The following is a 25,160-nucleotide window of genomic DNA, read 5'->3' as shown; positions in this document are numbered from 1 at the left end:
ATAACCATATAAACATATGGTTTCTACTTCGCAGATTTTCACCTTTCGCAGGGGGTTCTGGAACGCAACCCCCGCGATCGAGGAGGGATTACTGTATAGATATATATATATATATATACTATATAAAATATATATATATATATATATATTATATATATATATATATATATATATATATATATATATATATATATATATAAAATGCTAAGTGTTGTCTTGCAAAAACCCGTGAACCACAGGGCCTTGACCCTTGAACTTTGTCTTGTTTGAGAGCTTAAGATGTGATATATGCTCTTGTAGCAAAAAATCAGACGTGCCAGCTACCCCAGCAAAGCAATATGGCCTTGACTTCTATTCACAAAAAATAGTGGTGCAGGAACAGTGGTAACATCTGCTGACAGTGAAGCACATTGCACTGGTCAATCAGACATACATCAGCTGTGGGTTAGTCAATACAGATGGACAAACACAGACAACTGCCTGCAAAAATTTTATGATACCCCAAACTATCATGCTCTATGTCATTTGCAGATCTATAACTGATATCCAAATGTGCAGCAACAGTGGACAACATAACTCATCAGCTTTTAGCCCCCCAGCCACCACCCAACCCCCCCCCCCCCCCAAATTACTGCACACTTTCTGTTGATCATAACATCCTCCTGCCACTCCTGAAGGGCAGTTCTGGCTTGAACTGAACCTACCACCACTTTTCCAGCATGTGTTCTCCAGTTACCTGGAGTGTTCCTGAAAGTTCTGCACTTGCTTTCCTTCTGTCAGGGTCTCCTATTCTGAATATCTTTTGAATCTTTTGGGGGTTTTATACCCTAATGAATCTGTTGCTTTCATTTTTTTTAATATACTCATGGATTTTATTTGGGCCGTTATATAGCCACCATTTTGACAGCACTATTGTTGATTTGTGTTGCTAAGACCGTCCCAAAGTGGACGTGTCATCAGAGGTCTTGACCTGTCAATCATAACGCAACGGGATAAAACAGCTAAGAGATACACTTCCTCATCGGACTACAGAGATCCCAAAAATCTTCAAACCTTTTTGAAAATGTTCTTTGTTTTGTTTCTCTGGTTTTTGAACTCTGTGTAGTCTTTCTGACTTTTGTCTTGTGATTTTTGGCGTTGGTTATTTTGCCCATGTCCTTGTCTTCCAGTCACCCTCTGAAATCTCGTGTCTGCTGGGCATAGTGCCTTTCTTTCAATGCATGTATGATTTTGCTAGATCACCTAAAGTTTCAACAGAACAACATGTGGATGTTGATGATATGCAGCTCTACTGTATATGACATTCCCCTCCATAACAAACTTACTAAACTAACTAAATAAACAGAAGTGATTCTCTTTCACAAGCAATTTTAAATCTTGTTAAGTTTGCCTGTACTCAATGTCAAATCCTTATAGACTAGCCTAGGAATCATGTTTGAACTTTGAATATTATATGTCAGTTGCAGTGTACCGTTCATCGTGTCATCAATAACCTATAATCAAAATTAATCTCTACATTTCCAATTCATTAATAAATGTATCTGTTTATGTCGTCATTACTGTTGGGTTCAACTACTGTAGTTATCTTTGTAATTGTATTCCCACAGAAATAACAAATAGAATAAAACCAATTCAAAATGCTACTGATGAAGTCTTGAACTGGAAAATGCACAATGACTGAATTACAACTCTATTGGCTGCACTGCAATGGCTTCCTGTCTGTTTTAGAACTGAGTTGCTGCTAGTTTACAGAGTTGTAACCTCCAACACCTCACAGTAACCTCTACATGTTGTGTCCCGTTTACAAATGACAAGATCAGAAATTTAACTCTGCAGTTTAAAAACCTTGGTATTCAAGTCTTGTGTGACAGCTAATTCAGCTTTTTGGCAACTAGTTTCTAGACCTCCCTGGCCAAGTCTGCTGCTGAAGATGGTCCTAACGCTCAGACCAAGACTAAAGATTCACTTTTTAGAACTTCTAAATCCTGTATATAACTTGTCATTTTTGCTGTGCAGTATTATCTACTTTCCATTCTACTGTTACACATTCAGAACACTGTTTCATTCAGATCTTCTCCATATTTTCTCATGCTGTTGTACTGTAATATTGAAGGTTTTTTATTTTTCTTATCCCTCTTACTACTTGCTCCTTTGTAATGTTCATTGCTTGCTGTAAAAGTTTTGATATAAAGTAAAGATCGACTCAATGATTGAATAAAATTGAATATATTCCCTAGTTAAAAGCTTATATTTATCTTTCATCATATTATTTTTGACTGTTGGCTTTCCCATAACATACAAAGTGTCTCTGCCTTCTTTACGCCAGTTGGACTGTTGGATTTGGCCTACTGTGACCTTGTACTGGTTAAACGTAATTAATGACAGGGATAAAATGGATGGATGGGTTCAAACATAAAGTACTGTGACATTGCAATACCCATGGTGTATATCCAACGCAGGTTTGGCAGATGGATGGAACTTAATGTTGGGATATATATTAGCCTACAAGGCATTTCAGATATTTTTGGGTTTTGTGCATATAAAATTAAAAATGCTTTGATTTGTGATTAAGCTTTATAAAAGATTACTGAGCACATCCAGTCCTGCATTCATTTGAGAAAGCAACAGCTGAGTATAACATTACAGTATATCACTGTCAACTAAATTAAGTCTGTGATAAAAAAACAAAAAGTAGGCGCCAAACAACTTTTTTTTTTGGTCATATTAGCACATTTCTGTAAATTAACACTTCAAAAAAAAAACAAAAACTATTTGCATGAGGCACTTTTGGACATTAAATCTTTTTAACCAAATAGTTTTTCGACTAATTTCTTCATAGAGATTTTAACCCCATCACTGCATGTTAAGGTAGAAAATGGGATTGCACACTGCCTGCACAGCAATGTAAAAATCACTCAGAGCATGGAAACATTTAACCTGTCAATTGTAAAATTAGCCTCTGTTGACACAGAGACACAGTATTTTAACACACAAATGTGCAAAGAATCAATTTAGTTTAGTTAGTGTTGTTTTCCATTGTGTCTTTACTTGCATTTAAAGTGAATGAAAACATCAAAGGCTCGGCATGCTTTGAGATGGCATTGCCTTTTCAGTTTGCATTGTCGGGTTTGATCTTTCTTCTCTTTGCGTCACAGAAAGAAAAAGAAATTAAAAAAAGAAGGAAGTAAGACCCCTGAAATCCATCCATAAGCTCTTGCAGCATCTTATTTTCCCCTTTTACTCTGCTATTGTCATAGTGTTGCACTTTGGAGATGGGACTGTTCCTATCTGTCTCTCCTTCTCTCTATTCTACATGTGGTAGAACGTCCTGACAGGTGGGTTTCTTGTGTTTCCTCTAACCAACAACTAAAAAAAGCATCCGTCAGAGCAGGCAATGTTTCTGGCACTCTTGCAGATTTCAAGAGGATACCCACACTGTTTCACAGGATCCTGCATCATTGTTGGAGCAGGCAAATTAACAGGGAACCAAAGGGTGACGACTAACATTTGCAGACGTAGTCAGATGAAATATTCCTTCTTATTGCATCCTACAGTGCTTTGTAGATCCACATCATTCCGCAATGCTCGCTCAAGACCTTCTCGATGTTCCTTATCTTTTGAAACAGCCTGGTGCATGTTTCTTTGTAAGTGTAAGAAGCGTGTCATGACTGCAATAATGCAGAATGTGATGAAAATCACCACAGCAATTACACCTGTGGAGAGAAAACAGAGAGAAGGTCAAAAGGGTGACTTGGGCATTTAGATGCCACTCTGATATATTTTTACACCGCGAAAACGGAAAATAACATTCATCCTGGATGTTCCATTACAGAAAACTGACAAACCCCAACCCACACAATTTCATTATACTGTTGTAGCAGTCTGCAAGAAAAACAATAATCGAGTTAATGGAAATTGAGATGCTTCTGTATTTTTAGGCTCATTTACAATCATGCTTGAAAGTCTCTGAACTGTGATTGATATTTTAAAGGTGATCAATATTTTACATACTGTATTGCTGAGATATTTTATGAACCTGAACTTTTAATGAATATCCTAAAGAGATTTATAGATGTAAAGGATAATTATCGTCATGTGTACAGAGTACAGTCAAATTCATATTTGCATGTGCCGATTATCATGGAACATGTTTCTAGTACCATAACTAGTGAGTATAACTACCTTACCTAGTTCAGAGTCCTCTAATTGTTGCTTCTTTTCTTTTTTTTCTATTACTTCTTCCTCTTTTTTAATTGTCTTCTTGACCTCAGGGTTTCACTACACTGCAAGTCTTTTCCATGATGTTTAGGTGTAATCTTCATTTACATAATATTAGCTTTTGGGTACAGTTATGGTGTGTGCCCATGACTGTCAGCCATGTAATATAGAGATTTCCTTGACTTAAAAATGGATTTGACTGTCCAAGAGCGGCGTTTGGGGGTGGCAAGTGGGGCAACCCACTTTTGAGGTGCGCATGTCCCATTCGAGCGGATTTGTCAAGTTATATTCTCCAGTTATATTTTGATAAAGTCAGCGTGTCATCTTGCAAAAATTTAGCCGAGTACTGTAATGAGAAAATCCGGAGTATGTTAACATTATTTTTATTAAATATCGCGCTCAAGATTATACAGTCCACACATACTGGTAACAGCGTTTGACGTAACCGGCCCCACATGGTATTGGTCAGCCCTAGACCCCGCACACCCTTAAGGCCTCCTCTGCGACTGTCATATTTAAGAAATCAGCAGATATTTTTGTTTGAGAAAGTGAATAAGCCCCTTTCAATCATTAACTTGTGGCATCTCCTTGAGCAGCAACAACTTTACATGGCCTCTTGGACCAATCGTCAGCCTCAAACTTCATGCTGGAGGAATTTTGTTTCCACTCTTCTATACAATACTCCATGAGTGCTGTGAGTTTTACAGGGTGTCCTGAATGAAGCGTTGTATTCAGGTCCTGGCATTTCAAAAAGATTCAGGGCAAGACTTTGGCTTGCCCATTTCCGGACATGGACCCTCATCTTCCAACATCACTCTTTAGTAGCCTTAGTTGAATGTTTTTTGATGTTTGTCTTGTTGAAACATCTATTTTGTGCCCAGCTTGAGTTTTCAGACTAATGGCTTGACATTCTTCCTTGATCTTTCTAAGAATTTCTTATTTCCTCAATGATGTTTTCAGTGAAGAACAGCCCTATAGAAGGGGACCGCCACTGTTATGTTCGATAGGAGGGATCTGGTTTTGTTTGTGGTAAGCTGTGTTGCCATTGGCTTTTTTTTTGTGGCCAGATAGTTCAGGTTTGGACTCTTCCATCCAGCGAACATACTTCCAGGTCTCTGGCAAACTTCAAATGGACAGCTTTGTTCCTTTTTTGAAACAATGGGGATCGTTTCTTTCTTATGGGTTCTTCATATTGTTGACCTATGCAATGCTACTCTAGAGGTATTTATAGATGGCAAATTGTATGTTAAAAAGTTACCAGATGGCTCTTTTGAGAAAAAGAAAATAATATGTGTGTTTTTGCAAAGTCAGATTTAATTATAATGGAAATCTTTTGTCTTTGAAGTCTCACCTGAAAGCAAAACACCCAGGTGTTATTACTGAGGCATCAGGGACACTCTGTCAGTCTACTTTACTGAAGTTTGGTACTAGAGGTGGACCATTAACTAAATAAACAAATAGTAAAATAACAGATACTTTAGTTAAATGGATAGGTAAAAACTGTCATCCTGTTAACACAGTAGAAGACATAGAACTGAGAGACGTCATTTGAGTTGCACTGGGTGATTCATTTTATAATCTGCTCATTTAGACAACCATTATGTCAAGAATAGATATTTTACATGACAATGAGAAGGCACTGAAAATGAGCATGTTGGAGAAAGCAGTGTGTGTCACCTTTATGGGGGATTATTGGACATCTGTAAGTAATGACAACTAGCTGGATGTCAAAACACACATTTTTGATGAAGAGTGATATTTTGCAATAACTGTGAGCAATTCTACAGAGTGCGACTACACAGAGGCAAGGGTGCAACATTTCCAGGACATCACAAAGTAAAAGTTAACCACACTTGGAACAAACAGCGCTCGTAATATGTTGGCTACACCAAGATTACATCTGTATGAACATCTACCTTGTATTGTGCACGGTTTGCAAAGAATGGTTACTGTATTCCTGTACAACAGTGGGTTTGATGGTATTTTGGCCAAATGTCACAAAATTGTTGGTCATTTCAAGCACAGTCTATTAAATGACCAGGAATTAAGACAAAAGAAAGTTACACATAAACAAAAAAAGATACCACTTGTTCAAGATGTGGTGACCATGGGGAATTCAACACTTGATATGGTCAAGTAGATTCTGTGAAACTGGACCAGCAAAACAGTAGAGTAGCCATGTTAAAAGTATTTGAGTTATCTAAGCTGCAGAAGATGGAGGAACTCCTTGAACCTTCCAGGCATTTATCTATTTCCCTTTCTTTGTGCTTAGTGTGAGTATGTTTTGAGTATGTGGTCTCTCTACATGGTCATTCACCTTGTTATCTGTGTGTGTATTCACATGTGCTTGCAGTATACTTGTACAAAAGTAGTAAATGAATCAAATCTTTAAAACAGTATGCCTTCCATTACAGATATGTCCTCTGTGGAGAGAAATACATCTCCTGTTCAGTCATCTTGCCAGCAATGAGTCACTAGTTCAGAGCCATGCAGCCCTCAGATAATGATCAACTTTACATTGCGAGGTTCAAGAAAACATTTACTGAAGACCTAGCTCAGCGGAAGGAAAACACCAACTTCAAATGGCCCATGACTGCCACTGCACTAGACACCATGTTCAAGGACCTAAAGTGTCTCCCCATAGCTCAAAGGAGTGAGGTGCAGAATTCCATAAGCAACCTGATGAAGGAGGACAGGCACACACAGCATCTATCTGCTGAGACAGTAGGGGAACAGTCACCAAAGAAAAGGAAGATACCCTGTTGCTTTTGTCTTCTTATTCAGACATAGATGATGAAGAGCTCGACAGATATAATTCGCAGTCCAAACCTGAGATAGATGCATGCATACTGAAGTAGTGGTCAAAAAGAAGCGAGTCACGTCCCAGCCTAGTACACATTGCACGCAAGTACATCTCATCACCTCTGATGACAGTGCCATGTAAAAGGTTACTCTCACTTTCAGGACACATCATCCAAAAAAAAAACCAAGCTGCTTTGTCATCTGTTTATGTGAACAGACTGGTATGTCAGAGTGGCTGGCTTGTTTAAACAAGGAGTAGGTCCTGTTTCAAAGTGCTTAAAATATTGTTTAAAACTTCCATTTTACAGATTTTTTTTCCTATTGCAAAGGCTGAACTGTTGAGAGAATGAACTATTTTAAAATTCAAATGGCATGTTAACACAGTTTAGCCTAAGATTTTTTGTTGTTATTTGTGTAGCTACTTATATATTTGCTTTGTTTTCTTATTGCTTTCTTTTCATCTAACCTTTTAGGAAGGCATTGAGATTTACCTTGGATTTACTCAAGCAGTATTTTGTTAAAAGTGCGTATTTCAGGTCATTGTTTAATTTTAAAATGATGTCATTAAGGTGGAGTGGTGGATCTGAGGCTAAGGATCTGCATCTTTATCTGGAAGGCTGCCGGTTTGAAAACCTCTGTTGCCAAAAGGGATCCTACCCTGTTGGGCCATTGAGCAAGGTCCTTAACCTGCAGTTACTCCAGGGGTGCCGTACAATGGCTGACCCTGTGCTCTGACCCCATGGGGTATGCGAAAAATAACAAATTTCTAATACAAGAAATTGTATAAGGCAAATAAAAAAATGAAATTGTTTAAAATTCCCTTGCATTAATTCTACATTAATCATGTGATTCAGTGTGTATTTATTTAATAATGTGTGAATTTAATTTATGATTACAAATGTTAATTTTAGTTGTGATTAATCTCGATTAGTTTCATAAAACATTAAAAGTAACAGGCATGATGGAGAATCGTTTTTCATATCCATACTCCTTTGGACATTTCCAGCTTTATACAAGAAATTATTTAACCTTAAATTTGACAATTAAGAGGAGACCTTTTATTTTTTAGCTAATAGTTAAGCTGCCCCAATATACCATCCAGAGTTTTCTTAAAGGTTGTTAAGGTTTCTGCTTCAGCTACATATCTTCGTAGTTTGTTCCAGAGTCCTACAACTCTTCCTGCCTTCAGTTTTCAATGCACTTGCCCTTAATTTCCACTGATGTCCCTGAGAATGTGATTCACATTTAAGCTGAAAGAGTGTTGCTGTATCTACGTTATTAATGCCTTTGAGGATTTTGAAGCCCTGGATTAGGTCTCCATGCAGGCCACTCTGCTCATGAGCAAACAGGTTTAAATCTCTGAGTCTGTCACAATTGGACATGTCCCTAAGTCCTGGGATACACTTGGTTGCTCTCTTCTGCTGCTATGTCTTTCTTGTACCATGGTGACCAGAACTGACAGTACTCCAGATGTGGTTTCACTAGTTTGTTGTACAGTGTGACCATAACATCTTTCGATTTATGGTCAACATTTCTTATGATATAACCTAACATTTTATTTGCCTTTTTAAGCACAGGTGCACCTTGCTTAGATGATGACAATGTTGTGTCAACACGAACCCTTAAATCCTTTTCAAAGGTTGCTTCGTGTATGACAGTATCTCCCATCCTGTATCTATATTCCTTTTGCCCATGTGTTTGCCCATGTGCACTTTGCACTTTTCTGTATTAAACTGCATTTTCCAGGAGTTCAACCAGTTCTGAAGGTTGTCCAGGGCTTTCTGAATTGTTTTTGATGACTCCTCAGTGTCTACCATTGCGCCAATTTTAGTGTCATCTGCAAATTTCACAAGCTTACTAACTACACCAGAATCAATGTCATTAATATAAATCACAAAAAGTAACAGTCCAAGGATAGGCCCCTGTGGAACAAGTCTTATCTTTTTCTCAAGCCTGATAAATTAAATTCAAGGTCACAGATGGGCTAGTTCCTGTCAGGCAGGACCATATCTATGTGGGAGGAAAACCAGACAAACGTGGTGAGTACATACAAACTCCAAAAAGGTAGTGACTGGGCTGGAGTTTTAACCAGGACTAGACTGAGACAGCACTGTGATCCACCCTGCAGCTCTATGTCACGTGTATACAGCATATATTCAACATTTTCTTGAGACTTCCACAAACAGTAAAAGACAATAAATATCTCACCTCCTATAACTGCTGAGTCACTCTGTATTGCATTCATGAGTGGTTCTCTTTCATTGTCAGCTTTTTCTGAATGATCTGAAACAAGTAAGGAGGACAACATTTACAAAATAACTCACAATTAGAGGTTCAAAGTTGAAAGAAAAATGTCATAAAAACAAGCTAAGTATTACACATTTATAATACCCTTGGACCAGGAATGTGTGGTCAGGGGAGGCAGGTGAGGCGATATCATGAAAAGGAAAAAAAACTAATAATGATAACATAAAAAAAATTTGTCCACTGGTCTGTGTAAATTGGTTTTCTATATGATTCCAATAATTTTTATCATTTTTATAGTCAAAATCGCTGAATGTATGCATTTCCTGTTCAAACACAGGGGAGAAACGCAAGGTGCGGCAGCGGCAAGACAAGCCGAGCCTCACCTTGGACTGCGCTATCCTTCACACACTGGGTTGATGCATGCAGTTGCCGCGTGCCTGTTCCTGTCTCTCTGTGTGTCACCAATATAATGTTTGCAAACATGTTTATTATACACCCTGACTTTCCACAGTCTGGCTAATATCTTTAATGAATGTGTGTGACATATTTAATCTTGCTGATTGGACATAAAACCGCAGTGAAAAGGCACAAAGTGAGGCAGACAGTACCATGCCACTCCGAAGGGGCAGCTGTGAGCCAAATAGGTACTTATTGCTGCTGTTCAGAGGCTCTAGGCGCCAATAAGTTAGCGATATCAGAAAGTCAAGTGCACTGCAGCGGTCCGTTTATTTTTATTTTTTATTCCGACTGACTTCCAAAATGGAAGATTAAGACTTTTAAAACTAAAGGAAAATAAGGAAGAATTTTACAAGAAAGTGACAGAGATTTTCGACCATAAACAGTTTTCAATTTTATAAAAAAATGGAACAAGGCTAAGAAAAAAACAATCCAATATTTAAAAACTAAATTTTGACCTTAAATAAAATATTCTTTTGTTTTTCTTGTTATCCTTTTGTTCAACAGTCTGTATTAAAATTTATTAAAGCATCAGAATTAAAATCTTTTAAAAACAACTAAATATTTCAATTAAGGTCAAAATTGAAATACGTTTTTTTTGGTACACCACTCTATACTTTCATTTGTATTGAATGAGTATGAATTATGCAATTGCAATGGCAAATTTAGAACACATGAAGGGTGCAGAGCAAATGTGCTCTCTCCGCTCTCTCTCACAGCTATAAATGTAACGTTCTTTCTTATCCAAGTATGTACCTTACCTATGTGTGTGTGTAAAGAATGCGGATGAGATATGAAGCATAACCAGTAGCCAATGTACATGCTGCCAGTGGAATAGTGAATAAGCTACTCTTTTGGGTTCATATATTAGTAAATCAGACTCTGAAGGAGTCAGCGCCTCGCCAGCCATGAACATCACTGCACGTCACTGCCTTGGACTAATGAAGAGTGAGGGTCGACAGACATTTACTTTCTCTGTGGTTTTTTCTTCTTGAGGTTTTTGTTTTCCTCTTTTCTGCTTTCCTTTGGCCTCAACTATAGGTATCATTAAAATAAAAACACTATCCCATCTGCAGTGGGCTAGCGCCCTGCCTGGGATTTGTACCTGCCTTGTGCCCTGTGCTGGCTGGGATTGGCTCCAGCAGACCCCGTGACCCTGTGTGACTGACTGACTGACACTATCCCATTATCATTTCTAGGAAAAATTAGTAATGGATTTCAGCCACTTTTCAGTTGTTCAGCATACTTTATTGTTTGCATATTTTATTTACATTATTATTTAGTAACATTTTACTTATAACTGTTTTTTCTTTATATATTGTCACTCACACGCGATTAGGAGACATTTGATAAAACCCACTGCGAGTAGACGGTCAAAAGACGGAGGGTTAAAAAAGGGTACTGACCTTTCTCTTTCTTTCTCCGCAGAAGCAAGGAAGAAAAATCAACTGATGTGTCGCAGAGCAAAAATGGCCAAAGTGTATTTCCGGCCCTCGTTGATGACGTAACAAAGAAGTCCAAAACAAGATGTCACTTCCCCCCTTTAATTTCCTGTAGTAATGTGTGTTTCTGTATAAATCCCCCCCGTGTTACCTTATGTTTTTTGGCAAATGCTTGGTTGAACCTGATTTGTTTCAGCAATTTTTTTGACCTGTCTGTTGGACATTATACGGGGCGGTTCCCCAAACCTTTATTTGACTGGCTGTTATACTTTATTTTCCACAATATATTAATGGCAACTGATTTTTTTTTATGTAAAGAATATTGAGCTGTATTCAATGTATGAAAAGACTAAACCTGGGAAAGTGAATGCGTTAATTTTTGTGATTAATATGGCCTGTTCAATGTGTTAAAAAATATTGTCACATCCAGGGTTGGCAATGAGGCAAATGCCTCAGGCAGTGCTTTGGTCAGGGCAGCATTTTCAAGTAATTTTTCTTTTTTAACATTACGAAACAATAATTCAAAAAAGTTAAGTGTGTACCTAAACAATTATATACACATACTGTACCATATTTTATGAAATAAAATTTTCTTTTAAAGGTTTAGCATTTCACATTACATGGTTCACAACTATATGTCACATGTCAAGTAGCACTGGTGTTCATTTACTTGATTTCTGTATACTGACACATGTGCAGGGGAGTGGGAGGAAAGGTTTAATGGCAGTCCTGGTGCAAAGCTAGAGAAAAGTCGTGAAAGTAAAAACTACGTTTTCTTTTTTTTTCCATTTCATATTTCTGTAAGACAGTTGAATCAAAGTCATATTAAGTACTAAATAAGTTATCTTTGAGTGTCACTAAAACCAAAATAAGCCTCTAGTACCTCGGTACTTAACTTGCCAGTCTGCCAGCCAGCTTACAGTGCTGACTGCCCTAATATAATGACAAAATAACTATGAAATAAAAGTGTAATGATTATCCCTACCCATGATTCAAGTTTGCAGTATCTTCGCTAATTTATGGAAAGAATGCAACATAACCATCCAAGTAATGCATGGTGTCGGTTTTTAAGCGAAATGGCAGTTATGGAGATCTTTTTTAGTGTGTCAGGAGCAAAGGCGTAAGTAGGGCAGTTTTTTCCATCTTTTTTTCTGTGGTGGCACACTTTTTGTAACCCAAAAAATCCCAAGGTACACTACAATTCTACCAAACAAAAAACTATTAAATCTCTTAGACGTGTTGAACTGTCCAAAAGAGCGAGACAGGGGGCAGCAAAAAAAAAGCAGGTCTAAGATTGCTGGTCACAGACAGAGAGCATGGGGTTTCAGTTCTCCTCAGGAATTAATAATCCATTATCTATCTATTTTATAATGGAGAATGAGAAATTAGGCACAGGAATGAAGAAAAATTAACTGAGTTAAGGATAGCACAAAATGCATTTCTTTTCTGCACAAAAGTAGTAGTGAGGCAGCCTTTATGCTGTTATGCACCAAAAATCTGGAATACTTTTACCAATAGAGATTTGCCAGGCTAACACTGTGGAACATTTTAAGAAACTGCTAAAAAAAATTTAATGTAGCTTTTTCATAGCTTCACTTTAGTTGTACTCCTAATAGCCTATACATGCATAGAATTATCATATTTTTCAGGGGTTTGCAATTTTTACTAATCTCTACTTTTCTCTGCCTTCCTTTCCAGTTCTTCTGTGGTGGTGTTTTGTGCCACCACCACCTGACTGAGGCACTGTGATGTTCGAATGAAGGCAGGTGCTCCAGCTGTCCATGAGACTCACTGCATTAAATTCTCTGGTGTAAAGCCTGGAAACAATGAGGAATGATTTAAGAACATTTATGGGAGGGAGAATGCCCACTGGAGGCTGGATGGTCCTTTTGGGTATGGAACCCCTGCAGATTTTGTTTTTTTTTTCTCTGGGTTAACTGTTTTTGTTTTTTTCTGTCGGCCCAGCCATCTGACCTTATCATTGTACTCACTTGTAGAGACTTACAATATAATATTATTTATAGGGATGCTACATTTCTACTAGTTACAGTATATATTTATGTTATGTAAGCTTGTATGGTCTTATTTTTTTGTTACCTATTCATTATTATTCTTACCTAATTTAATGTTTTTTTTTCTTGTAACTATCTCTTTGACATCATGTAAAGCACTTTGAGCAACATTCTTTATATGAAAATTGGCTATAGAAATAAATGTTGTTCTCAGACTTACTTTGTTGCAATTGTTTTCACTTTGTTGTTATGTATTTGTAACATCTAGCATTTTATGATAATTGTCTGTTGTCACATATGTGTTATTGGGAGGCAGCTAAAGGGCCTGAATAATAGTAATACCACGCCAGACCAAGGGGTGGCGAGCTACACTGACTTTCTCTCTCAATCCTCTGCAGACCATCCATGAGATATCCTGCTCGCTTCTGGCGCCTATGATGACGTCACTTCCGGCACTGGTGCCATTGATGACGTCACCTCTGGTACCAGCACCATTGATGACGTCACCTCCGGTTCTGGTGCTATTGATGACATCACTACTGGTCCCCTATTAATGATGTCACTTCCAGTTCCAGGCCCGATTACATCACTTCCTGTCTCGGCCTTTAAAGCCGCCATATTTCTCATCCTAAGTCAGTTCTAGTTTGGATTTAAACCTGTAAAGAACTCAATACGAATTACCCATTTGTAGCCAGGGTACAATATATGGGTGGCCGCCCCAAACATTTTTGATGTCTTTGGACTATTCTTGTGACACAGTATAAAGTCTAAAGAACAAGTCTGAATTTGTTGCTTAAAAGAAAGAAGAAGCTTTCAGACAGTAAGAAAAACCTGTTCCACTGACATCTACATAGAAGTTGTAAACATTTTGAGGGCTACAGTCAAAAGCTGAGTTGGTAGAATTTTAAAGGACATAATTTGTGCCTAGTCTGATCAAAAAGAGGCCTGAACATGACAGGGGGTCAGGCAGACATTTTGACCTCTCTTTCCCCAAGAGGTACATCAAAGAAGCAAAAGATTGCATACATTCAGGCCAATACAGAAGCCCAAGGTATCTGTCATTCCATCCATCTAGAGGCCGTGGTGGATCAGAGTCTGGTTCCCTGTCTCTCTCTCTCATTCCATCATTCACGAACCATGGCAGATCAAAGACCCATCAGCTTACTTTGACAGATTCACCTGATCATCTAGGCATATTGGCTGCTTAGACTCTTAGCAAGCTGCTACCCATCAAGGTTATATTGGCAACATTTTGTCACACTTATTTTACTCTGCTTCTGTTTTGGGCATATTTAGGAACATTAAGTTAATCTACAATGCATGAATAAAAGTGTAAACGTTCTCTCCTGCTTCTTGTAGTATTCTGTTTTGTTATCTAGTGCCATCGATAAAAGGGCAAAAGTAGCAGTCAACACTAACAGTGACCAGAAAGTGTAGTTACAGTTTGAAGCCGCATTTCTGTGACAGTCTCGTAAAAGCAAACATACTATAGCGGGGATTTGGGACACTCTGTTCAAGTCTTCTAAAGAGTCAGAAAGCGAGAATAGCGTCACCCTAGGACTCATCCAAAATATAACATACTGTATATAGTGCTTTTCAAATCTATCTATCTACTACATACGTTGTCTGTCACTAACGATTTTTACCTGATAAGGAATGTGTGGTTGTGAATGTGTTCAGGTCAGCAGGTATCGACGAGCCACAGTTTGATTCCAACAAATGGCCTTTCACGGTCACAAGGGCACCTGCTTGTTGGTGCAACGCTGCCTTCAGAGGAGCAATTTGATTAAACTGGACAGATGAAAGACAGCCAATGAAGCCCTGCATTCCTGCAAACATTACCTCACGATCCATACTGGGACTGCCTGAAAAACAAAATAAAACACTGGGATATAAATTCATTAAGCAACAATTTCATCTGCACAAAATAATTTTCCTTATGAACCTGTTGCACAATACTTTGCCACATGGCATATGTTAGATTTACTTCAATAACAAAAGCATTTAGGGAGTTTTGTGGTGAATCTATTTAATATAGTATCTTTCAAACTAAGCAATATAACAGAGTGCCTTACAAAACTACCAATAAATTAAACAACGTCTTTGTGACTACTCATAGATTTATAGTGTATATAAGACAGTCCTGTTTGACAAAAGATGTTAATCTCAAAGCATTGGCTTAACATTGAAATTAAATTAGTTTATTTCTTTCCCCTTCCAAAGAGGGACACTTTTTCATCCTGGCTGTGGCTATTGTGATTTCTGTTGCTAGGTAATATCCTGCGATTACATCAGGCTTAGGGAATTTTTCTCTGTGGAAGTGCTGAGAACAAAGGATTTCTGCTTGTCAAATGCATTTACAATACAATGTGCCAGGTGTTCAGCTTTTGTCATTTTCATACTCATTTGCGAGCTTCTTTCAGAGGCCAAATCTTGCAGTATTTGTGTCTCACAAGTGAGAGCCAGAGTGTAGTAATATTAAAAAGACAAATTAAGATTAGAATTGTTGTATTCATTCATTTTGTGAACCTGCTTCTTCATTTCATGGTGACACTGAGCTGGAGAATACCTGAGCAATACCGGGCACAAGGAAGGAACCAGCTCTATATAAGTGACAATCAGAGGGTTCTATTAGATAGATAGATAGATAGATAGATAGATAGATAGATAGATAGATAGATAGATAGATAGATAGATAGATAGATACTTTATTAATCCCAATGGTATTAGTGCTCCAGTTTTGGCTGAACATTGAAATCTTGCTCTGGCACTTTGAAATATGTAATAAATTAGCTATTTAGAATGCTATCACTTAAGCAAATCACATTTTACAGAGAATCGCAACCTACAGGCAACAGCTACACCACATTGTACTTCTGACCAGCATTACACAGAAGATCCACTTTTCATGAGACATGTAAACTGTTTCTGTCCTCTATGTGAATAAATTTAAGTTCCCATCATAATTCATGACCTTTCTAACAATTTTCAGTGGTAGCCTTCATTTACATAATCTTAGTATGTTATAGACATGCACATCACATACCTGTGAGCATCAGTCATGTACTTTGGCATCCTTTGTAATTCAGAACACTCTGTGACTTATAACAAAAATCAAATATGGCTTTGTCTTAAATTATCCAGAAAGACTTCTCTGTGTGTAAAAATTTACATCTAATAAAAGCAGATAGGGAAAAACTTTCCGTATTAATTTATAAAGTACTTCTGATTGTGACTGCCTCTTAAACAAAGACATTCTGTATTATTTGAATCCAGCACACTACTAAGGAGATGAGATCATGAAATATTGAATACCAGGAATGGTACACTAGTGAATACACTTGACTTGAGCATTCACAGTTTCATACTCTTACTCTGTACGTTTACCATTTGTTTGCTCAGAGGTTGATGCACTTGATGCTTTCTGAGCAGCTCTTCTTTTCTCTTCTTTCGTCAGCATCTTTTTGCGTTAAAACTTATTAAGTCAGTGTTTGTGTTGCAATTACTTAGTACGTTTTCCTTAATTTTTCATGTAAGCTGGCACTTAAGTCTTCAATCTGCCTCAAGAATGATTTAAAATATGAAGAGGTAGGAGAAGTGATGGCGAAGGTGGTAGGGAATGAGAACGCCACCCTGCTGGCCGCTGCTGAGAATTGATTCAACAATAAAATAAAAATAAAAAGAGGAATAACCTTGAAGGTCAATCATCACCCCAAAAGCGGATAGTAGACGTCATGTAGTATATGTGTTCCAAATTTCAGGTCAATAGTTCAAACGGTTTGCAAGCTACAGGTGATTTAAAATCCTGGACAGACAAATGAACAGCCACGGTATCGTATTATATATAATAATTTTAAGTGTGGTATTATACATAAAAATTCCTATTTAGTTATAAATATTTGCCAAATCTTTAAATATGTTTAAATATTTTGGGAACTTAAGATATATAAAACCTATAAGCATGCTAAAGATTCCCAAAGCTTGTTGTAATAAAGGACACCTATCTTGGAGACATTTGTAATGGTGCTACCGACTATTCTTTATTTAAGACAGTAACTTCCCTAACAGTGTTCACCCAGAAGTGCTAGAAAAGAAGGAAAGTAGGTGTTTTGTACTTCACAAATCTTATATGTGCTGTACGGTGACAGAATGGAAAAAGGAAAAAGACTGGCCGAGACGGCAGCTGAACTCATCATACCTGGAAAACATTTGTACGACTACCAACATTGTCCTCCAGCAAAATGCGACACTTTGAAAAGTCTACCGAAAAAGCCTTGAGGTAGTCATGTCATACAACATCCCCTTCTATACTCAGTCACGTACACTGACATTCTTAAGGCAACGAGATCCAGGAGTCACTGAATTTGACATGCTCCTTGCCTCAAAACCATGTAGTGTACCAATGGCCTTACTGCGTGCAACACTAAAATGGCTATTCTTTCATGACAATAAAGGTTATCGTGTGCCCAATTCGCCATCCTGCCACAGACCAGTCCTGCAGTTCTAGTTAGTTAAGGGCATAGAAGGCTAAACTGAGGGTGAAGCGTTGTTCCTCTGTATCACCGAGGCTGTTTTTACCATGGTAAAAACACTCTATTGCATTCATCTACCCACCACCATCACATTTGAGATTTACTGAAATCATTAAAAGCGCTAGTGACTGCATGAGTATCATAGTTTTTTCTAAAATTCTGTACTCTGTTTCTTGAATCAGGTTAAGTCTTTCCAAATGATATTCTTCCTCTGGCTCCAAATCTCAATTTTGTGCCCTGAAGGATAATTCTTGCAAATTATTTTAAATTTTTAACGAACAATTCTTGTTGTTTGTTTACCTTTCTTTGGTGACATCCTTGAGGCACCAATTTTAACGTGTGTTTTCGTTGTTGGTCATTGTCTGTCTTGTGTTCATGGCAGTATCTGGATTGACATCATGAATGTTGATGGAAGTTTTGAGGTAAGGTTGTTTTACTCACTAATCAATGGCGCTGGAGAGTGGTGACTTGTTGGCTGTTGAAAGAGTTTCATCGTACTACGAGTCTAGACCTACGAATCTTGTGTATTGTGTTTTGGTTAACATTTTTTTTTACATCCTTGTGCCTGTGTACAGAATATTCTTCTGTTGCCTCTTTCTGATACTTTATTTTGCAGACTTTGCTTAAAAACAGTTTTACTGGATGTTACTGCCATTCAAGCATCTAGCTCCGCCCCTCTTATGAGGTGCTTGCAGATTGCAAGCACCTCATAAGAGGGGCGGAGCTATCTGCAAGCACCTCATAAGAGGGGCGGAGCTGATAGCTCCTTCCCACACAGCCTGCCTGCCAGCTGTTACAAGGCTTTTATTTTTTAAAATCCAGTAATAGTACTGACTAATTTATAACACCTAATTTTTATTCACCTCATTTCTCCAAAATGGAATTAGGTTGAGTAAATATGATTTTTAAATTTGATTTTGGACAACTCATAATTTTGATTTTCTGGCTTTCAGAGGGTTGAAGAGGTTAATAAGGGAGTCCCAGGACCCTGGCCCCTAGGATCCCCCATATTGGCTCTGCGTCTGTAAACCAGTAGAACAGAATGGGGCTTGGGGAAAACAGATGGACAAATGGACGATTCCTAGAAAGCAGAATTCTATTGATTTTATTTTCTTGCAAATCAGTTCGTAAATGATGTTTATTCATGGCTGTACACTCTGTGAATGAGAAGTGTCTACACATTGCAGCAGATCTCTTGATGATGCATATAAGCATTGTGATCACTCATTATATCTCAGATAACAAACCTTCTACAGCTCCCAGTGGACAGTAGCTTGCGTGCCCATTCCTAATCAGCTAATGAACACTGATAATGTCTAATTAAAAGAGTGACAGCAAACTGATGGAAATGTCCTTGGTGCTCTGAACATTCATTACAGTTTCATTAAAGTTGTTATTATATATTGTGATTTGCTTCTAAATATACTTCATAAACTGAATTGATTAATATATTATAATATAATTTTATTTTGCCCAAAAATCAATACTAATATAGTGTGCATTTTATCTACACTAAAAAGTGTACATTGTTATGTACACATACATATTACAGCAGTTTTTTTTATTAATCTTATTTAAATATTACAACAATTGGCAAAATTACATCAAGTTGAGTTTTGAAAGTAAATGAAGTCCCACTGTCTTAATGCTCGATACTTTAACTACTTGATACTTTATTTTATGTGATGAAGAAAAACTTTCTAATGTTTGTGCAAAATTTACCCTTTGCCAATTTCCACTTGTATCCCCGTACTCTTGTTGAAGAATTAATTTTAAAATGACAATCTGGCTTCACTGTACTAACTGCTTTCATAATTTGAAGAAACTGCAATCATGTCACCTCTTAATCCCTGTTTGCTTAAACTGAAAATGTTCAACTCTTTCAATCTTTCCTCAGAGCTCATACCTCTCAGTCCTGGACTCAGCCTAGTCACTCTTCTCTGGGAGTTTTCTATCACTGCTATGGGTTTTTTTTGCAATATGGAGACAAAAACTGTACACAGTATTTCAGGTATGGATGGCCTCACTAGTAAGTTATATAGCTTAATCATAATGTCCCTTTACTTGTATTATATGAATTTACATTGAGTTAGTGTGAATTTGTGAATTTCTTATTATTTATTAATTATTTAATATTTATTATCTATCTATCTATCTATCTATCTATCTATCTATCTATCTATCTATCTATCTATCTATCTATCTATCTATCTATCTAGTCTTTATAATCACTTCTGTTCGCTGTCTGGATGTAGCTAGTTAGCACAACTTCCCCTTCAACTCCTAGATCCTTCTCATAGATAGATAGATAGATAGATAGATAGATAGATAGATAGATAGATAGATAGATAGATAAGGGGTACTGTCAAGTTTCTAACCCCCTCTGTGTATTCAAATTTAACTTTTTTTTCTTTTTCTAATAATAATAATAATAATAATAATTTACATTTATATAGTTCAATTCTTACTATTTAAAGAGCTTTTCATAGTGAGTGGGGAGCCACTTCAGCCACCAAAAATGTGTAGCATCCACCTGGATGATGTGATGGCAACCATTTTTACACCAGTACACTCAACACATTAGCTGTTAGGTGATAAAGTGGTGAGACAGACAGCTAATTAGAGACAAGGGATGATTAGGGGGCTGGAATGACTACGCTATGATTGGCAATTTAGCCTGGACATCAAGATATACCTTACTCTTTACAAAGGATGCCTAGGGATCTTTAATGACCACAGAGAATTGGGACCTTGGTTTTATGTCTCATCTGAAGGATGACACCATTTTTATAGGACATTGCACTGGGGCATTAGGATCCACATTCAGACCACAGCGTAAGCGCCCCCTGCTGGCCTCACTGACCCCTCTTCCGGCAGCAATCCAAGCTTTTTCTGGTTTGTCTCCCATCTAAGTGCTGAACACACTTAGCTTCTGGTAGATGACCTCTTCTGATGACCTCTTCTGAAGTGCATGTGGTATGGATGCAGGCCATATTTAATACTTTAAATTTACACTCTGTGTATTAAATTTCATTTGCCATACATTTGCCCAGGTGTGTCTGTCCAGGTCCATCTAATTGATTTGGCTAATTCTATATTATCTGCCACCTAGTTTGGTATCATCTGCAAACTTAGCTAGCTTGTTATTTATAGTCTTGCTCAGATCATTTATGTATATTAAAAAGAGCAGATCCCTGCGGGAGACCACTTTTTATGTCACTTCCATCCAAAATAATTTGCACCATAACTCTTTCCTTCCCATGTGTAAGACAATGTTGCACTAATCTACACACAGTGCCTTGAACTACCACTACTTTTAATTTCATCACAAGCCTCTTATATGGAGTCTTATCAAATGGCTTTCAAAAATCAAGTTTGATAATCACTACTGATGGGAATGAATAGTGGTGGTGTGTTGCATGGTAATTAGCATATGCAAGTAAGAAGTTCACTGTACTCTATTTGTGCATATGACAATAATGACCCCATAATGTCATGTACATCTCTCTGATCATATGCTTATGTTATTTTCCTACAGAATTCCGACACAATAGGAAAACACTAGCCCCCACATTTAAACCCACATGACTACTAACACCACTTTTCTTGATATCTGCAGTGCAGTTTTGCTTTATTAATTGCTTCCATTAATGTACCCATGATACATGTTAAGCCTGCTCGTCTATACTTATTTGGATTGACTTTATCATTTTTTTATGTAATGGGGCAACATTTGCTAAGCTTTATCTATAGGAATTTTCTCTGTGTTCAACAAAACAAATATGTGTCAAGGTTTCATATATGTACTCTGTATGCCAGGCAGTGTGGTGTAATGGTTAAGGTTATGGACTTCATACCCTGAGGTTGTGGGTTCAAAGTCTGCTACTAACACTGTAAGGACTATGAGCAAGACACTTCACCTGAATGTTCTCTAACTGGAACAAACAAAAGAAATGAAACCTATTGTATCTCTCAAATGCTGTAAGTTTCCTTTGATAAAGACATCAGTCAAAAAATAATGACATTCATTACCCTCCCTAAGAACTCAATGGTAAATTTTATCTGGTCCTGAGGTTTATGTGAACTTGAAATTTCTTGTAATAGTTTTTTTTAGTTTAATAGTTTTTAATAACTATATGCAGTGAAACCTATAATAGGGTTAGAGGAGAAAACCTATGGATATATTATTGCAGTTCATAAAGAAACATTTAATATATATGTTGTGAACTAAAGAGTTTGAAAGCACAGAAAGTCCTGAAAATGCTCAAAATTCTCTTGAGAGGGGGGAAAAACTGTTAAACCCTGGCTAGTAATGAAAATGGTACAAAATAAGCTCTGAAGAGCACAAATGGCACAACCATGAATGCCAGAAAAGGCAAGGGCAATACAAGCTAAGCAAGTCCCAATCACAAATCCAGATTGCAAAGTCAAAAAGAGAGTATTAGGTCAAAAATCCATTAAATCACAAAGAATCAAAAAAGCAATAAACAGAGGAGAACTCACAGTCACTACAACCACAATCAGTGAACCAGAAGGTTCTGTGGGTTTTACAGGGCTAAGGGGCAATCTCTTTGCATTAATGGAAAAGTGGCCCCGCCTCTTGGGGAACCACCCACAAGACACACAGAATATAGCAAAGGAACAAGAAGACATTAAAGAGACATTTGAACCCCAGCTAGGGGTGACTGAAACATGAATATATAAATATAACATATTCACAGATATGTTGGATGAACAAATATACCTAAACATACTGAGGTCATTTTATTATGCTGTTATGAAGTAGTTCACCCTACAACTCCACATCTGCAGTTTCCACCATTGAGAATATGCAGCTTTGGCTATACCTCCAGTATTTGAAATTAGCCTTTCAATGCATGTCATACTGCATCAAAATAATAACTTTTGCAAATATTCGAAGACTTTGATTGAATTTGGATTTGTCAGAAGACAAAACTGTTAAAAGTTTTAAATGCTTATTCTAAATCTAAAGTACAGAAAGCTGTGATCCCTAGGCTGATTTTGACATCTTAATTTGAAGAAATACAGTACCTGCTGCCTACTCATTTTCTCTTATTCTCAGAATAATCAGAGAACCAAGACAAATTGTATTACATTATTACCTAACAGGACCAAGGACACCAGAGCAAGACAGTTTTTAAGTTGACAATATTCTTAAAGGCAAATGTCTGAATTGTAGCAGGAAGCCAATGCCCAACAAATAATACAACTATAAAGAAGGCATCTCTTACTGATTCAATTTTTGAAGCCAAGGGCAGTCCAAAAGCACCATCGCCCAATGCTTACTATATCAATTAATTAAATCAAGTGATACTTTTTCTTAAACCTTTTATTTGGAAACAAAACACTATAACAGAGTCCAACTCAATCCCACAAATGAAAATAACAGCACAAGTACAAAAGTATGCTTTGAAAACAACCCATGAAACTCAGCATTCAACCCTCTTTAGAAGTTTCAGGACTAGAGAGCCCCTCTAATATAGTTTTTTGTATAGGATAAAACAGCAAGAAAAATAAAAATGTTGAGCAAATGCCAATTTGACTTACATTAATGCATTCTTGCCTTGAAAAAATCTAAACAGATCTTCATAAAAAAAATTAGATATTTTTACAATGTGGCATAATACAGAGCATCACTTTCCTCCTGAGTTACGGAGAGTGGATTGGATTTTCCCAGTTCAGCAGAATAAGTTTCCATGCAAGTAACGTGGTGTAGCATATTACAAAAGGTGCTTCCCTGCATGCTTTTTTCCTATCTGTTATTACTCTAGATACTGCTGTCAAGGCATTTAAAGTGACTTTAATTCCAAGGCTATCTAAGAGATTTACAAATATTTCAGCCCAAAAGGTTTAAGTGTAGTACATTCCCGGAAGGTGTGATCTAGTAATACAAGCAATACTATTTTAATATTTATCATCTTGCACAGGGTAAGCGTTTCAAGTTGAATTGCACTGTAAGGTACACAAAGAAATCTTATATACTAGCAAAATACCCGCGCTTCGCAGCGGAGAAGTAGTGTGTTAAAGAGGTTATGAAAAAGAAAAGGAAACATTTTAAAAGTAACGTAACATGATTGTCAATGTAATTGTGTTGTTATTGTTATGAGTGTTGCTGTCTTATATATATATACTAGCAAAATACCCGCGCTTCGCTGCGGAGAAGTAATGTGTTAAAGAGGTTATGAAAAAGAAAAGGAAACATTTTAAAAATAACGTAACATGATTGTCAATGTAATTGTGTTGTTATTGTTATGAGTGTTGCTGTCTTATACATATATATAATATACACACACATAAACATAAATATACATATACATATATACATATCTACATATACATATACACATCCACATATATATATACACATATCAACATATATATATACACATACAGTACATACACACACATATACATAAAGACATACATATACATATATATATATACATATATACATATACATATATACATATACATATATACATATATATATATATATATATATACATCTATACTAATAAAAGGCAAAGCCCTCACTGACTGACTCACTCACTCACTGACTCACTCATCACTAATTCTCCAACTTCCCGTGTAGGTAGAAGGCTGAAATTTGGCAGGCTCATTCCTTACAGCTTACTTACAAAAGTTAGGCAGGTTTCATTTCGAAATTCAAAGCGTAATGGTCATAACTGGAACATATTTTTTGTCCATACACTGTAATGGAGGAGGCGGAGTCACGTATCGCGTCATCACGCCTCCTACGTAATCACGTGAACTAAAAACAAGGAAGAGATTTACAGCACGAGTCGCGCACGGGAACGAAGGTAAATGACGTTAATTTTTGACTGTCTTTTAATACTGTGTAAGCATACATATTAACACATGTGCAATTAAACGTGTGCATTTACGGGGTGATTTCTCAGGCTTAAAAGCTCGCCTTTTACTAAAAAGGTAAATGCAAAACTATTTTCAATCAGTTTATTGAAACGCTCCCGTTAAGGATTGCAATAACATATTCGCGAGATAAAAGAACGAAGTAGGGGGAAATGGAGGAACAGCCGCAAACAGCGAAGAGCAAAAAATTAATTAAACAATTGAGAACGGAGCGAGTTAAGCATACAAGCATGTTCATAAGGGAAACAAACCACGGTGTAAAACGTAAGTTTAAATAAAGTTTATAGAAACGCTCCCGCTGCGGATTGCAATAACATATTCGCGAGATAAAAGTTTAATGAGAAGACACGAGGTATAAACGAACCACACGCCGTGGCGCAACGTTAGGGGCAACAGTTTCAACCATTCTATGATCTGCTTCTCGCAACTGAAAGACGGCACATGGCGGATGTTAGCCGACTTGCTGACCGCAACGTTAGGGGCTTCAAGTATGGCGCTGACGCCACATCTCAGTGCCAACACTTTGCAGACTGTACTTA

At 37.2% G+C, this 25,160-nt stretch overlaps 1 protein-coding gene across 1 annotated transcript in view; it reads right to left on the bottom strand.

The window, feature by feature from the left end:
* Nucleotides 1-937: 937 nt before the first annotated feature.
* The window catches only part of cntnap5b (contactin associated protein family member 5b), a 544,617-nt gene continuing 520,394 nt past the window's right edge, over nt 938-25,160 (bottom strand). The window contains exons 22-24 of the mRNA XM_028807238.2: nt 14,824-15,042; nt 9,229-9,303; nt 938-3,713 (exon numbers count right to left, since the gene is read on the bottom strand). Coding sequence (XP_028663071.1) covers nt 3,520-3,713; nt 9,229-9,303; nt 14,824-15,042 — 488 coding nt within the window. The 3' untranslated portion in view covers nt 938-3,519. The remainder of the gene's footprint in view (nt 3,714-9,228; nt 9,304-14,823; nt 15,043-25,160) is intronic.

Source organism: Erpetoichthys calabaricus, chromosome 8 (genome assembly GCF_900747795.2).
Source record: "Erpetoichthys calabaricus chromosome 8, fErpCal1.3, whole genome shotgun sequence".
NCBI classification, from domain to species: Eukaryota; Metazoa; Chordata; class Cladistia; order Polypteriformes; family Polypteridae; genus Erpetoichthys; species Erpetoichthys calabaricus.
Note: the sequence above shows the minus strand (reverse complement) of the source record. Positions and strands in the feature narration are given on the sequence as shown.